This window comes from Hyperoodon ampullatus, assembly GCF_949752795.1.
Source record: "Hyperoodon ampullatus genome assembly, chromosome: 12".
In the NCBI taxonomy this organism is placed as follows: Eukaryota; Metazoa; Chordata; class Mammalia; order Artiodactyla; family Ziphiidae; genus Hyperoodon; species Hyperoodon ampullatus.
The window spans coordinates 11,595,237-11,613,002 of NC_136925.1; the positions used below are offsets into that span (position 1 = coordinate 11,595,237).

At 39.3% G+C, this 17,766-nt stretch overlaps 1 protein-coding gene across 1 annotated transcript in view; it reads right to left on the bottom strand.

Moving 5' to 3' along the window:
• Window positions 1-17,766, bottom strand: part of COL19A1 (collagen type XIX alpha 1 chain) — a gene marked incomplete at both ends in the record, with an annotated part of 351,791 nt that overhangs the window by 190,087 nt on the left and 143,938 nt on the right. Inside the window, 2 exons of the mRNA XM_079716663.1 lie at window positions 5,182-5,217; window positions 7,179-7,232. Coding sequence (XP_079572789.1) covers window positions 5,182-5,217; window positions 7,179-7,232 — 90 coding nt within the window. The remainder of the gene's footprint in view (window positions 1-5,181; window positions 5,218-7,178; window positions 7,233-17,766) is intronic.

The following is a 17,766-nucleotide window of genomic DNA, read 5'->3' on the forward strand; positions in this document are numbered from 1 at the left end:
CAGTGTGGTGTTTAAGTATGCCACTATTACTGTATTCCTGTCAGTTTCTCCTTTTATGTCTGTTAGTATTTGTTATATACATTTAGATGCTCCTATATTGGGTGCATATGTGTTAATGAGTATAATATCTTCTTCTTGTATTGACCCCCTTATCAATATCTAATGCCATTCTTTGTCCTTTGTTATAGACTTTGTTTTAAAGTCTATTTTGTCTGATATGAGTATTGCTACCCCTGCTTTTTTGTTGTTTTCATTTGCATGAAATATCTTTTTCCACCCCCTTGCTTTCAATCTATGTGTGCCATTCACCCTAAAGTGAGTCTTTTGTAGCAGCATATTATAGATTCTTGTGTTTTTTTATCCAATCTGCCACTCAACGTCTTTTAATTGGAGCATTTAGTCCTTTGACATTTAAAGTAATTATTGATAAGACGTATTTATTACTATTTTAATCCTTATTTTCCAGCTGATTTTGTAGTTCTTTGTTCCTTTCTTTTTGGTTTTCCTTTTGTGGTTTGATGGTTTTCTTTTGTATTATGCTTGAGTTCCTTTCTTTTTGGTTTTTGTGAATCTGTTGTATGTTTTTGATTTATGGTTACTCTGGTTTTCAAGTATGTTAACCCAGAACTATATCTACTTGCTTTAGACTGATAGTCATGTAAGTTCAGACACATTCTAAAAATATATATATATATATATATATATATATATATATATATATATATATATATATATATATTTTACTCCCCTCTTCTGCATTTTGTGATTTTGATGTCCTATTTTACATCTTCATATTTATCTTTTTGCTGTTAATTATAGTTAGAATTGCTTTAACATTTTTTATTGTTTTTTAATCTTTGCACTGGCTTATTTAAGTGATGTTTAATCATTTTATATATTGGCCTTTCCTATTGTGTTTTTCCCTTTCCTATAGATTCTTGCTTCTTTTCTATTTAGAGAAGATCTTTAAATATTTCTTTTAGGATAGCTTTACTATTGCTGTATTCTTTTAGTTTCTGTCAGAGAAATTATTTGTTTCTCCTTCTTTTTTAAATGACAATATTGCTGGGTAGAGTATCCTAGGTTGCAGGATTTCCCCTTTCAGGACTTTGAATATATATTGCCACTCCCTCTGGACTGCAAAGTTTCTGTAGAGAAATCAGCCTATGAGGGTTCCCTTGTAACTGACTCTGTTTTTCTCTTGCTAACTTTAAAATCCTCTCTTTAACTTTTGCCATTTTAATAATGATATGTCTTGATGTGGGTCTGTTTGGGTTCATCTTGTTCAGAACCCTCTGTGCTCCCTACCTGAACATCTCTTTCTTTATTTAGGTTTGGGAAGTGTTTAGCCATAATTTCTTCAAATACATTTTTGATCCTTTTTTTTTTTCCTTCTGGAACTCTTATTATGTGTAGGTTAGCACACTTTATATAATCCCATAGAGCTCATATGTTTCTTTCATTTTAAAAAAAATTATTTATTTTATTTATTTATTTTTGGATGTGTTGGGTATTCACTGCTGTGCGTGGGCTTTCTCTAGTTGTGGCAAGTGGGGGCTACTCTTCATTGTGGTGTGCAGACTTCTCATTGCAGTGGCTTCTCTTGTTGTGGAGCACAGGCTCTAGGCATGCGGGTATCAGTGGCTGTGGCACGTGGGCTCAGCAGTTGTGCCTTGTGGGCTCTAGAGCACAGGCTCAGTAGTTGTGGCACAGGGGCTTAGTTGCTCCGTGGCATGTGGGATCTTCCTGGACCAGGGCTCGAGCCCACGTCCCCTGCATTGGCAGGTAGATTCTTAACCACTGCGCCACCAGGGAAGCCCTCATTTGTTTTTTCATTTGTCTTTCTGTCTGCTGTTCTGATTGGGTGATTTCCATTATTCTCTCTTCCAAATCACTAATTTGTTCTTCTGCATTATTCAGTCTGCTTTTAGCTCATATTTTATCTCAGCAATTGAGTTGTCTAATTTTGACATTAGGTATGTTTCATTAATTGTTTTTTAGGGGATTTCACTTGTTCTTTTTATTGAGAGTAGTTCCTTTGTTTCTTCATTTTACTTATATTTCTCTGACTCTGTGAAGTTAGGAGAAACAGTTATCTACTGTGGTCTTGGAGGGCTGCTTTTATGTCGGAGTATCCCTTTGTAGATTATGTAAGTCTAATATTTTTGTTGTGAGAGCTGTTTTCATAATGGATGCCTGCCACATCTTTCCTCAGAGTGTGCTGGCTCTTACCCCCTTGATAGAGGGTATGACTTGTGTCGTGGTGTCCAATTCCTGCCCTGCATGTTGGGTGGGGCCTCCTCTTTGCTCCGTGGCTGTTACAACCCTGTTGGGGGCAGGGTCTGCTCCCCAGTTGTTTCAGTAGAAGCCCTGAAGGTTGGGTTTGATAAGGCTCTGTTGCCCTTAAGTGTGTGCTCTGTCCCAAGGAGGTGAGTGCTGAAGCAAGAGAGGCCCATGTGGTCACAGTGAACCTATGCACCACCTATTCAGGCATCCACGGTTCTGCACAGAAGCAGCCCAAGGTCACATCCCTTTCTCTGTTGTGTTTGTCCCAGACCTAGAGTAAGGCTGGCCCTGGGGATCAGGGCATTGTAGCTGCAGGAATTGAAGTGGTGTGCTGCCACCTGAGACCTAGGCCTCCTCTGTGGTAGGGCTCTCCCAGAGCCTCTCCCCCAAGATTCCAGCTCCAAGCTTTGTGTGAGGTGGGTGGAACTGGAGCACTCCTGCTGGGAAAGGAACCTCTGCACACTTCTTGCCAGGGCCTGTCCACTGGAGATGTGCGATTCTGTGGACAGTGCCCCCCACTGGTGTGCACACCAATGAAATCTGCTGCTGCAGGGCCCACCTCCCACCTGCCCCCACTGTGGGAGTGCTGATTATGGGCTCAGGTGTCAGCCCCTGCCCCAGACTGCATGTACACACAAAGCCCGCCAATGGAGCAGTGCCCCGCATGGGCAGGCTAATAGTGGGGGGTCCCTATGGTGCACCCACACTCTGCCATGTGTGCACTAAAATCAGGCTCTGAGGTTAGGCCTGGACTACACTCCTGGCCCTGGGGGCTGTCTACGCACAGCTAGACCGAGTCCTCTCCCAGGGTTTGTCCACAGAAGCTCAAGTTTCAGCTCCTACCTCCTCTGTGTACTGGCAGCTCCACCCAAAGTGCATGTCAGGCTGGGAAGTGGGTAAGGTGGCAGCCATCACTGCCAGTCTCTCTGTGCCCTGACTGCTAAGAAGCCAGCACACACAGACTCCTCGTGGGCAGAGTCCAGGCCCCCTCCGGCTCCTCTATCTGTCCCGATGGACCTCCCAGCTAGTGAAGGGTTTCCAAAGGCATGGGGCTGCCCATGCGGGCCTTTCCTCTTTCACAGCTCCCTCCCAGGGGCACCGGTCCTGTCCCAATGCCTTTTTTTTTTTTTTTTTTTTTGTCCTACCCAGTTATGCGGGAATCTTTCTTCCAGCTTTGGCTGTAGAAGAGATCTTCTGTTAGCTTTCAGTTGGTTTTCTGTGAGAATTGTTCCATATGTAGATGTATTTTTGATGTGTTTGTGGGGGGAGGTGAGCTCCACGTCCTCCTAATCTGTCACCTTGACCTCCTACTTTAGCGTCTCTCTCATATCTTTAGATAAGTGTAAAAATCAGCTTGTACGCCTTTGGTGTCTGCCAGCTGAATAGTGCAAAGAGACATCTACAAGGTGCTACCTGGCAGAAAGATGTCAGCTGTCACTAAAAATCCAGATATAGTCCAATATAATATTCTGGCTGAGGGGTCAAATTTGCTTATCGGGTGAAATGATACAGATAGAGATTGCATTTTGGTCTTCAAACACAAGTTGAAAACAACTAGGTAATCAGAGAACTACGTGGAATGATTGAGCACATAACTCAGTTGAAGAAAAGCAAGCATGTGATTTAAATAAAATGAGCAGGCTTAACTCGAAATCACTGTCAAATAATGTAAGAAATAAACTCCACAAATTATAAGAAATTGAATAATATGCATTTAAAGTCTCCTCTCAAATAAATAGTTTTTATTTCCGTCTTGAAAATCAAAGCTTCAAGCAGAGAATTCCACTGTGACTTGAACTTGGAGAGTCCTAAGAAAGTCATTTGTTTGGTTCCTTAGATTTTCCATTTATGAAGAAATATTTGCCCTTCAAGTGAGCATTGCAAAGATGATCTGTGTAAGACATTATTAAGATAGTGTTCATAATGACATTTTCAAGTACAAAGATAAATAGGAATGTTATCAAAGTCACACAGCCTTTGCGAGTCCTGTGCTGCTCCACTGGAAGACCCCCATCCAGATGCTAGAAGACTTCTTTACACCTAACATTCTATGATCACGAACTGTCTCGGAAAACTGATGATTTAAATTCTTAATTTATGTCATTAGATGATAGCGACATAAAATTCAAGAGACCTCAGGCTACACATGATCTTATTTAAAAGCCTTTCCTCTTTTCCATTAGGCTTAGTGTCATTCTCAGACCAAATCTTTAAGTTAAATGAGAAACCCGAATGGACGACGAAGAAAATCAGTAACAGCAAATTGTATCCAAATATAAAGAATTACATACTTATGATTAAATGTTTAATAAATGATGAACCATTTAATTGAGAACAATCCCATTATGCGCACATTATAAACTTTTCTCATAAATCTGTTTCTGAAATGCTGCCATTTTATCATGTGCAAATCTTAGAAGCAACTCACATAGGAAAAAAAAAAACAGTCTTGAACAGGTTTTGGAGAATGTAACAGTTTAAATACGTAGCTATATTTATACATTGCGTGATTATAGTTTATTTTGTGCTTTTACAGTTTTTAGAGTAAATAGAACTGTCTCTGCTTCCATTAACTTTAAATGTCATGGTAAGGATGTATAAACAAACTTTTAAGGGGCAAAATTATGGACCACATGGAGGGTGGAGAAAATTGTTTAGGTTAGGTACTACTTCCAGGCTTTTCTAGAACTACCTGCATGACCTCGGGTTAAGCCCTTCAGTGTTGTGGGCAGATGCCCCATCTTTAATATCTGGAGGTTTGCCTAGATCTACTCAAGTCACTTTCAGTTCTCAAAATATCCAGTGGCTTAAATTCTGGTTTAATCATGATCTAATGTGAATAATAAACAGGTTTAACGTATTTCAGTTTTGAATTTTGACTTCAAGAATACTTACAGTTAAGGCTGGTGGTCCTGGAGGTCCCAGATCTCCCTAAAATAGATGAAAGAAAAGCTGCAATTACCAATAGTCCCTTTTTGCTCATGTTATTTATAAATTTTCTGAATGGATCGAAGCAATATCTAGATAAATCTGGAAGAAAAGAAAAGTAGAATTTTACCTTGATAAAGGTCTCTGCACAATGAAAAATTGATCATGTGCTTTTAGCTCTCATGATATAAATAATCGCCTTGTGCATCCCCATGCTTTCTGCAGCGGCAGAACTTGTTTTGAAAAGCTAAAATAATCTAGTTTCCATTCTTTTGTCTACTAACCCAAAATTAGAAAGAATATCTCTTCAAATATGGTTACTTGCCAATGGAGCAGCTGGGAATTGTCACAACGACAGATTATGTTTCTGACAAAGTTAGCATGGGGATCAGCAGAAATAATAAGTGGGTCTCCCCACTTCATGCCTTCCAGCTGCAATAAGCAGTCCCACTGCCTCTTTTAAAGCTTTGCTGAACTGGCCTTGCACTTGCCAACAATTGTATGAGGCTTTGCCTATATTCATGTATTTTTAAATAGTAACGTTGCTTTGCTGACCTATGTGAATACAAATTACCAGGTGGATATATTGACAAACTATTCAAAATCTAAAAAATATGGTTAATCTAAAAGTTTATCATTTTCCAATTTATAAATATGTCACCTATATGCTTTATTGTATCAGCATCCCTATTTATTTCATGAGAATTCTTACTCATTAAGATCAAGCATCACTGGGAAAGGAAAGATAGGGGTAAAGGATTAAGAAGTACAAACTACTATGCATGAAATAAATAAGCTACAAGGCTATACTGTTCAGCACAGGGAATATAGCCAATATTTTACAATAACTTTAAATGGAGTATAATCTATAAAAATTTTGAATCACTATGCTGTACAACTGAAATTAATATAATATTGTAAATTAACTATACCTCAATAAAAGAAATTAAGTTTTTTTAAAAGGTAAATCTTAGAATGTTAAATTTGACAGACTCTAGGGACCCTCCATCTCATCAAAACCCCTCATTTTGCAGACAAACTGAATTCCAGAGTGCCTAAAAAAAGTCAAGCATCACTGCCATAATCCCCCTTCAAATGGACATTGTGGAACCAACATCATGTGGCATGGGGCACTGGCACGCTGTATTCTCGTGTTGGGAGTATCTCTATGACGATCTCTTTTTTCATCTAACATAATCACCTCAAAAGTGAGGACTTAGCCCTGTGTAATCATTATTTTGGGAACAACTGAATAAAAATAACCGATAGCTGTTAAAGAACTTTGATGTAGCTTGAATCAGTCATTGGGGACCAATTTGCAAAGTCAATTTTAATGTAGAGGTAAATATTGACGATAGACAAAGATTTCTAAATGTGCTGAGAATGGAGAACAAAATGCAGTGCAAAACGTCTATACGTACAATTGTCATCAAACTAGTATCATCCAAGGACCTTATTCAAAACAACTTTTGCTTTTACTATCTCGTAATTCTCTTTTCAAGGTCCCTACCAATAGGCCACTATAAAATGACATATGAGAAAAGGTGTTAGGAAATGGGGCATTTAGATTAAGACTGAGATGCACAGTTAGCCTCCTTCCCGCCAAAGGCCGCCTGCTTCACCATCACGGTAGCAGCTCAGTGCTATTGGCAAAGGTCCCCAGTAGAGGACATGGCTGCTAATTTGGTGATGCAATACTTAATGCTGTTAAGCAAGGGAGAGAAAAGGGAAATCTTATAAACACAAATTAATGTCGACTACCAATTGTGCATTTAATCTCCTCAAACTAATTAAATGAACCAAAAGGCTTTTCTTCTTGTTCAGATGCTTTTAACATAACAGCCTTTGGCTAATTTTAACAAAGTTAACTTTTGGCAGTTAAACAGTATCCATGAAAAGTCACTTCATAGGTTCTTAGGGTTTTCTTAAGAAAAGATAGGCACTTTCCTGGGTGAATACGGTACCTTTTCTCCTTTTGGGCCAGGTGGACCATGAGGACCCACGTCACCTTTCAAACCCTGTGCAAAGAACACAGCTAATGTGATTTCTATATACAGTTCACAGAAAGCTTCAATTTCTAACAAGTCATTAGTCACAAAATAAATCATAATTTACTGAACTCCCAAATCCCATCTTCAGTGTGTAGTATAGAAAAACTGGCTCTAAAATGATATACAACATCTGTGCTGTGGTGGGTACAGATACATTAAATCAGTGTGAGGCTGCAATACTGCATATTTGTGCAACTTTGCTTCCTGCTAAAATTACATTAATTCACCATCTGGGAGAACATCATTTAGATCTATATGAGATTCTAAGTATCCACTTTGGCTTAAATTTGTAGATGTTGTAAATACCTCTGATTTAGCATTGATTTGGCCTTTATAAAGCTTGCCCCCAAAATTCAAGATTTAAATCAAAAACATTTTTTTGTCTCTATCGAGAAATCTAATTGTGGGGGGGAAGGGATGAAGGATGTATTCTCTTCCCATCCCTCACAAAGCTGGAGCTAAAATGCAATCTCTCTCCTGTTTTAAAGTCTGGTTTAGTTCTCTAACTCCTCTTTCTTTTTTTTACCTGGATTTATAAAGCTATCAAATAAAACTATATAAAACATAGACAGCATATCAGATAAATATATTCATGAGTCTTCTGGACTCTTTGGTGTTTTAGTAGGTATTTGGATGATCCGATTCAGAAATGACAGCTGTCAGGAACACCACAATAGATTTCACTGGAGGAGATCAGTGCTACAGTTGAATGTATTCACAGTGTAAACAGAAAGAAAATTAGATAGACACGTCCCGACTGTATGGTAAATAGGAAAAAATATCTTTTCTCATATTTAATTTAACACATTGGGTGAGGGAAGAACAATAATGGAAAAAAGAAATATTCTGAAGCCACAGAAGGCACAGTAAATCCAAGCATCTTACTGTTCCTAGCTGAGGCATCCAGCTGTTACTGCTCTGACATTTTGTAGTGAATAAACAATGCCAAATGCCATCACTTGTAGCTACTCGATGTAGAAGCTGAGGACGAATTTAAAGGAACAAAAGTAAACGAGATATTTAAAATAATCTTGTTACAAAGAATGTGTGAAAACTGTAGCCTTATACTTTAAGAAAAAAAATTAATGGGTGAAAACATCTATTCAATCATTGGTTAAAACAAACACTTTTGTGGTGCATAAACAACTTTGTGGATAAAATTAATAGCTATGTTCCTTCCATCATTACCTCCAGGTATATATAGAACAAGGATGAGTGAAAAATTAAATTATATTTGAGATGTGATATTCTCTTTATTATTTGAAATACCCATTCTTTCCCAAATCAAGCAACACATACTCTATTTATACATGCCTCTGGAGTAAAACTTGGCATCAACATATTCTGAACACTTGTGGAAAGAAAACGGCTATTTCTGTGATTACGGTTTATTCTTAGTTCGCTCATGCATTTATTCAGTAGATATTTACTGGATACCCTCTGTGCAGTCACCCCTACAGTTGTCAGATCTGTACTGCCCGATAGGTAGCCCTGGGCCTCATGTAGCTTTTCACCCTTGAAACGTGGCTAGTCTGAATGGAAATGTGCCGTGAGTGTGCAATACCATCGGGTTTTCGATATTTGGTACAAAAAAGAATGTACAGTAGCTCATTAATAATTTTTCTGTTGATTATGTATTGAAAAGATAACATTGTGGATATGGGATTAAATAAGATATATTATTAAAATTAGTTGCACCTGTTTCTTTTTACTTTTTAAAATGTGGCTATAAGAAAGTATAGTATATTTACCTTTGTCTTGAAATTGTAATATTAGATTTTAAAATATAATATATAATATATTATACTTTATTTGTATTAGAGAGTGTTATTGAGAGACACAAAAAAGAGAACAGGAAGTTGACAAAGGCTCCCTCCTTAACGAAACTTGAGCCAGGCCTCAACTTCGGCCCCATCCTGTCTGTCCTTGGCTTGCTTGGCCCAGTTTTAGCAAGAATCTTGTTAAGTCAGTTTAGAAAGAATTCCCCAGCCTTGATATCTGATCAAGTCCCTCATCCCCCTCTTTGATGCATAAGTCTTTGGTGTGCCTTTAGCAAGAATCCCGTTAAGGCAGTTTAGAGAAAATCCCCCAGCACTGATGTCTGCTCTCAGTAATATTCCATTCGCTGACTACATCGCTCTGCTCCTTTGCTATAAATTCCCACTCATCCTTGTTGTATTCAGAGTGGAGCCCAATCTCTCTTCCCTATTGTAATACTCATATTGCAATAATCTTGAATAAAAAATCTTCTTTACCATTTTAACAAGTATCATAATAATTTTTTCGATAACAAAGTCAGGATTCCTGCCCCAATGGAATTCACATTATAGAGGAGGGTGACTGACAATGAACAGATCCACGGGCTGAATGTGAGGAATGCGGGGCAGAGACTGCTATTTCAGTGAGGGTAGTGGTTGGAAACAGCCTCTGGGTGGAGGGGATGTTTGTTTCACAGGATCCAGTCATGCAGTGATCCTGGAAAAAAGTGTTGGGGCAAGCAGAGGGAAGGGTGGGTGAGGTGACAGCAAGCACAGAAGCCCTCTAGGTGGAAGGAGTATCATGAGCAGGTACGGAGGTAAAGAGCAGGAGATGAAGTCAAGGTTAGTCAAGGGTCACAGCAGAGAGACCTGTAGGCCATGGAGAGAAGGATGGGTTTTGTTCTAAGTGCAAGGGGAAGCCACTTAGGGTTTTAGCCTAGAAATGGCATGATGTGACTGTGTTTCCAAAAAAAGATAGTTTTGGCTACAACATGAAACTAGATTGTACAACAGCAAGAGCAGAAGCAGAAAAGGGGGTCTCACAGCTTTGCAGGCAAGAGAGCAAGATGGCTGAGGGTGGGGATGGACATGCAGAAATGCTGGAGGTAGGGCCAGGGAAAGGGAGGTACCAAGGCTGATATGTACTTGGCTTAAGTGACTGGCTATTCCACTCACTGACCACATCTCCCTATTCCTTGGCCATAAATTCCCACTCATCCTTGTATTCAGAGTTGAGACCAATCTCTCTTCACTACTGCAATACTCACATTATGATAATCTTCAATTAAAAGCCTTCTTTACCATTTTAACAAACCCTCAGAACAGGAGAAAGTATTTGCAAGTGAAGCAACTGACAAAGAATTAACCTCCAAAATTTACAGGCAGCTCATGCAGCTCAATATCAAAAAAACAAACAACCCAATCCAAAAATGGGCAGAAGACCTAAATAGACATTTCTCCAAAGAAGATATACAGATTGCTAACAAAAACATGAAAGGATGCTCAACATCACTAATTATTAGAAAAATGCAAATCAAAACTACAGTGAGGTATCACCTCACACCAGTCAAAATGGCCATAATCAAAAAATCTACAAACAATAAATGCTGCAGAGGATGTGGAGAAAAGGGAACCCTCTTGCACTGTTGGTGGGAATGTAAATTGATATAGCCATTATGGAGAACAGTATGGAGGTTCCTTAAAAAACTAAAAATAGAGCTAGCATATGATCCAGCAATCCCAGTCCTGGGCATATACCCTGAGAAAACCATAATTCAAAAAGAGTCATGTACCACAATGTTCACTGCAGCTCTACTGACAGTAGCCAGGACATGGAAGCAACCTAAGTGTCCATCAACAGATGAATGGATAAAAAATATGTGGCACATATATACAATGGAATATTACTCAGCCATAAAAAGAAACGAAACTGAGTTATTTGTAGTGAGGTGGATGGACCTAGAGTCTGTCACACAGAGTGAAGTAAGTCAGAAAGAGAAAAACAAATACTGTATGCTAACATATATATATGGAATCTAAAAAAAAAAAAAAGGTTCTGAAGAACGTAGGGGCAGGACAGGAATAAAGATGCAGATGTAGAGAATGGAATTCAGGACATGGGGAGGGGGAAGGGTAAGCTGGGTCCTAAGTGAGAGAGTGGCATGGACATATATACACTACCAAATGTAGAACAGATAGCTAGTGGGAAGCAGCCACATAGCACAGGGAGATCAGCTCTGTGCTTTGTGACCACTTAGAGGGATGGGATAGGGAGGGTGGGAGGGAGATACAAGAGGGAGGAGATATGGGGATATATGTATATGTATAGCGGATTCACTTTGTTATAAAGCAGAAACTAACACAACATTGTAAAGCAATTATACTCCAATAAAGATGTTAAAAACAGAAAGCCTTCTTTAGCATTTTAACAACTGTTAGAGTGCCATTTACTGCTGAGAAATTTACTAAAAAGAGGTATTCTCTCTTCTTGCTGGTAGAACATCATCCAGAGAAAAAACAAACATGAAGAAAGAAAGGGCGGAGAAAGACACCAACTTTCTATTTACGCAACAAATATTATGGAACATCTACACACATGCAAGACTGAACCCGGTACTCCTATGAACAGACAAGTAGGAAGTCATTGTTTTATTTATTTATTTATTTACTTTATGAATTTTTGAATTTTATTTTTTTATACAGCAGGTCCCTATCGTCATCCATTTTATACACATCAGTGTATACATGTCAATCCCAGTCTCGCAATTCATCCTACCACCAGCCGCCCACCCCCCACACTTCCCCCCTTGGTGTCCATACGTTTGTTCTCTACATCTGTGTCTCTATTTCTGCCCTACAAACCGGTTCATCTGTACCAGTTTTCTAGGTTCCACATATATGCGTTAATATACAATATTTGTTTTTCTCTTTCTGACTTACTTCACTCTGTATGACAGTCTCTAGATCCATCCACATCTCAACAAATGACCCAATTTCATTCCTTTTTATGGCTGAGTAATATTCCATTGTATATATGTACCACATCTTCTTTATCCATTCGTCTGTGGATGGGCATTTAGGTTGCTTCCATGACCTGGCTACTGTAAATAGTGCTGCAATGAACATTGGGGTTCATGCATCTTTTTGAATTATGGTTTTCTCTGGGTATATGCCCAGCAGTGGGATTGCTGGATCATATGATAATTTTATTTTTAGTTTTATAACGAACCTCCATACTGTTCTCCATAGTAGCTGTATCAATTTACATTGCCACCAACAGTGCAAGAGGGGTCCCTTTGCTCCATACCCTCTCCAGCATTTGTTGTTTGTAGATTTTCTGATGATGCCCATTCTAACTGGTGTGAGGTGATACCTCATTGTAGTTTTGATTTGCATTTCTCTAATAATTAGTGATGTTGAGCAGCTTTTCATGTGCTTCTTGGCCATCTGTATGTCTTCTTTGGAGAAATGTCTATTTAGGCCTTCTGCCCATTTTTTTTTTTTTTTTTTTTTGCGGTACGCGGGCCTCTCACTGTTGTGGCCTCTCCCGTTGAGGAGCACAGGCTCTGAACGCGCAGGCTCAGCGGCCATGGCTCACAGGCCCAGCCGCTCCGCGGCATGTGGGATCTTCCCGGCCCGGGGCACGAACCCGTGACCCCTGCATTGGCAGGCGGACTCCCAACCACTGCGCCACCAGGGAAGCCCTTCTGCCCATTTTTTGATTGGGTTGTTTGTTTTTTTTAATATTGAGTTGCATATATATTTTGGAGATTAATCCTTTGTCCATTGATTTGTTTGCAAATATTTTCTTGCATTCTGAGGGTTGTCTTTTCATCTTGTTTATGGTTTACTTTGCCATGCAAAAGCTTTGAAGTTGCATTAGGTCCCATTTGTTTATATTTGTTTTTATTTCCATTACTCTAGGAGGTGGATCAAAAAAGATCTTGCTCTGATTTATGTCAAAGAGTGTTCTTCCTATGTTTTCCTCTAAGAGCTTTATACTGTCCAGTTTTACATGTAGGTCTCTAATCCATTTTGAGTTTATTTTTGTGTATGGTGTTAGGGAGTGTTCTAATTTCATTCTTTTACATGTAGCTGTCCAGTTTACCCAGCACCACTTATTGAAGAGACTCTCTTTTCTCCATTGTATATTAGGTTCCCTCTATGCCCACTTTCTGGAGAGTTTTTATCATAAATGGGTGTTGAATTTTGTCAAAAGCTTTTTCTGCATCTATTGAGATGACCATATGGTTTTTCTCCTTCAATTTGTTAACACGGTGTATCACATTGATTGATTGGCATATATTGAAGAATCCTTGCATCCCTGGGATAATTCCCACTCGATCATGGTGTATGATCCTTTTAATGTCTGCTTGCATTCTGTTTGCTAGTATTTTGTTAAGGATTTTTGCATCTATATTCATGAGTGATATTGGTCTGTAATTTTCTTTTTTTGTAGTATCTTTGTCTGGTTTTGGTATCAGGGTGATGGTGGCCTCATAGAATGAGTTTGGGAGTGTTCCTTCCTCCACAATTTTTTGGAAGAGTTTGAGAAGCATGGGTGTTAGCTCTTCTCTAAATGTTTGATAGAATACACCTGTGTAGACATCTGGTCCTGGACTTTTGTTTGTTGGAAGATTTTTAATCACAGTTTCAATTTCATTACTTGTGATTGGTCTATACATATTTTCTATTTCTTCCTGGCTCAGTCTTGGAAAGTTATACCTTTCTAAGAATTTGTCCATTTCTTCCACGTTGTCCATTTTTTTGGCATAGAGTTGCTTGTAGTAGTCTCTTAGGATGCTTTGCATTTCTGCGGTGTCTGTTGTAACTTCTCCTTTTTCATTTCTAATTTTATTGATTTGAGTCCTCTCCCTCTTTTTCTTGGTGAGTCTAGCTAATGGTTTATCAATATTATCTTCTCAAAGAGTCAGCTTTTAGTTTTATTGATCTTTGCTGTTGTCTTCTTTGTTTCTATTTCATTTATTTCTGCTCTGATCTTTATGATTTCTTTCCTTCTGCTAACTTTGGGTTTGTTTGTTCTACTTTCTCTAGTTCCTTTAGGTGTAAGGTTAGATTGTTTATTTGAGATTTTTCTTGTTTCTTGAGGTAGGCTTGTATAGCTATAAACTTCCCTCTTAGAACTGCTTTTGCTGCATCCCATAGATTTTGGATCATCGTGTTTTCATTGTCAATCATCCCTAGGTATTTTTCATTTCCTCTTTGATTTCTTCAGTGATCTCTTGGTTATTTAATAACATGCTGTTTAGCCTCCATGTGTTTGTGTTTTTTATGTTTTTTTCCCTGTAATTGATTTCTAATCTCATAGTGTTGTGGTCGGAAAAGATGCATGATATGATTTCAATTTTCTTAAATTTACTGCAGGTTGATTTGTGATCCAAGATGTGATCTGTCCTGGAGAATGTTTCGTGCGCACTTGAGTGTAAAGTGTAATCTGCTGTTTTGGATGGAATGTCCTATAAAAGTCAATTAAATCTATCTGGTCTATTGTGTCATTTAAAGCTTGTGATTCCTTATTTATTTTCATTTTGGATGATCTGTCCATTGGTGTAAGTGCGGTTTAAAGTCCCCCCTATTATTGTGTTACTGTCGATTTCTTCTTTTAGAGCTGTTAGCAGTTGCCTTATGTATTGAGGTGCTCCTATGTTGCGTGCATATATATTTATAATTGTTATATCTTCTTCTTGGATTGATCCCTTGATCGTTATGTAGTGTCCCTCCTTGCCTCTTGTAACATTCTTTATTTTAATGTCTATTTTATCTGATATGACTATCACTACTCCAGCTTTCTTTTGATTTCCATTTGCATGGAATGTCTTTTTCCATCCTTCATTTTCAGTCTGTACGTGTCCCTAGGTCTGAAGTGGGTCTCTTGTAGACAGCATATATATGGGTCTTGTTTGTGTATGCATTCAGCAAGCCTGTGTCTTTTGGTTTGAGCATTTAATCCATTCACGTTTAAGGTAATTATCGATATGTATGCTTCTATGACCATTTTCTTAATTGTTTTGGGTTTCTTTCTGTAGGTTCTTTTCTTCTCTTGTGTTTCCTACTTAGAGAAGTTCCTTTAGCATTTGTTGTAGAGTTGGTTTGGTGGTGCTGAATTCTCTTTGCTTTTGCTTGTCTGTAAAGCTTTTGATTTCTCCATCGAATCTGAATGAGATCCTTGCCAGGTAGAGTAATCTTGGTTGTAGGTTCTTCCCTTTCATCACTTTAAGTATATCATGCCACTCCTTTCTGGCTTGTAGAGTTTCTGCTGAGAAAACAGCTGTTACCCTTATGGGAGTTCCCATGTATGTTATTTGTCATTTTTCCCTTGCTGCTTTCAATAATTATTATTTGTCTTTAATTTTTGCCAATTTGACTACTATGTGTTTCGGCATGTTTCTCCTTGGGTTTATCATGTATGTGACTCTCTATGCTTCCTGGACTTGGGTGGCTATGTCCTTTCCCGTGTTAGGGAAGTTTTCAACTATAACCTCTTCAAATATTTTCTCGGGTCCTTTCTCTCTCTCTTCTCCTTCTGGGACCCCTATAATGCGAATGTTGTTGCTTTTAATGTTGTCCCAGAGGTCTCTTATGCTGTCTTCATTTCTTTTCATTCTTTTTTCTTTATTCTGTTTAGCAGCAGTGAATTCCACCATTCTGTCTTCCAGGTCACTTATCTGTTCTTCTGCCTCAGTTATTCTGCTATTGATTCCTTCTAGTGTAGTTTTCATTTTAGTTATTGTATTGTTCATCTTTGTTTGTTTTTTCTTTAATTCTTCTTTGTTAAAAATTTCTTGCATCTTCTCGATCTTTGCCTCCATTCTTTTTCCAAGGTCCTGGATCATCTTCACTATTATTATTCTGAATTTTTTTCTGGAACATTCCCTAGCTTCACTTCATTTAGTTGTTTTTCCGGGGTTTTATCTTGTTCCTTTATCTGGTACATAGCCCTCTGCCTTTTCATTTTGTCTGTCTTTCTGTGAATGTGGTTTTTTCTTCCACAGGCTGAAGGATTGTAGTTCTTCTTACTTCTGTCTGCCCTCTGGTGGATGAGGCTATCTAAGAGGCTTCTGCAAGTTTCCTGATAGGAGGGACTGGTGGTGGGTAGAGCTGGCTGTTGCTCTGGTGGGTAGAGCTCAGCAAAACTTTAATCCGCTTGACTGCTGATGGGTGGGGCTGGGTTCCCTCCCTGTTGGTTGTGTGGCCTGAGGCAACCCAACCCTGGAGCCTACCTGGGCTCTTTGGTGGTGCTAATGGCAGACTCTGGGAGGGCTCACGCCAAGGAGTACTTCCTAGAACTTCTGCTGCCAGTGTCCTTGTCCCCATGGTGAGCCACAGCCACCCCCCACCTCTGAAGGAGCCCCTCCAACACTAGCAGCTAGGCCTGGTTCAGTCTCCCCTAGGGTCTCTGCTCCTTTCCTTGGGTCCTGATGTGCACACTACTTTGTGTTTGCCCTCCAAGAGTGGAGTCCCTGTTTCCCCCAGTTCTGTCAGAGTCCTGCAATCAAATTGCACTATCCTTCAAAGTCTGATTCTCTAGGAATTCCTCCTCCCGTTGCTGGACCCCCAGGTTGGGAAGCCCGACGTGGGGCTCAGAACCTGCACTCCAGTGGGTGGACTTCTTGGTATAAGTATTCTGCAGTTTGTGAGTCACCCACCCAGCAGTTATGGGATTTGATTTTATTGTGATTGCGCCCCTCCTACCATCTCATTGTGGCTTTGAATGTGGGGTATCTTTTTTGGTGAGTTCCAGTGTCTTCCTGTCAATGACTGTTCAGCATTTAGTTGTGATTCTGGTGTTCTCAGAAGAGGGAGTGAGAGCACGTCCTTCTACTTCACCATCTTGGTTCCGGCTCAATAATCGGAAGTCATTGTTTTTAATAATGGCAGGGAACATGAAACACAACATTTGGGAAAATGGTTAACTCTACAGTGGGCATGGCATTAGGTTGAGCTCTGGGTAGATCAGTGTTCCAGTTACTTCTATAATTCATATATGTGACATGCCACAAAAATATTATTTGAAGCATAGAATAATACATTAAAACTTTAACATCCCTGCCTCACAAAATAACCCTAATTGCACCTTCTGGAGGAGGGACTTACTTGCTGATGTGTCAGCTATCTATCCCTGGTTTAATCAACTGTTCGGGGAGGAGGTGAGGTAATAAAGCAACCAGCTGCAGGTGGACGTGAGCAGTGAGGACTATGATATACATGGGCATAGCAGGCATGATGGGAGCAGGTCTCGGAGATGCCTCATTCTCCTGGAGGTGCTCAGGACTTCAGACACGTGGAGTTCACGACAGTCAGGAAAGGACTCGTGCATTATCATGGGTGCGTTATTTAAGCCTCCCTATACAATAGGTGTAAATAATAGTTGTCTTCATGGAAACAACCTAAATGTCCATTGACAGAGGAATGGATAAAGAAGATGTGGTACATGTATACAATGGAATATTACTCAGCCATAAAAAAGAATGAAATAATGCCATCTGCAGCTACATGGATGGACCTAGAGATTATCATACTAGGTGAAGTAAACCAGACAAAGACAAACATCATATGATAGTGCTCCTATGTGGAATCTAAAATATGATGCAAATGAACCTATCTATGAAATAGAATCACGGACACAGAGAACAGACTGGTGGTTGTCAATGGGGAGGGGTTTGGGGGAAGGAGGGAATGGGAGGTTGGCGTTAGCAGGTGTAAGTTTCTATATATAGAATGGA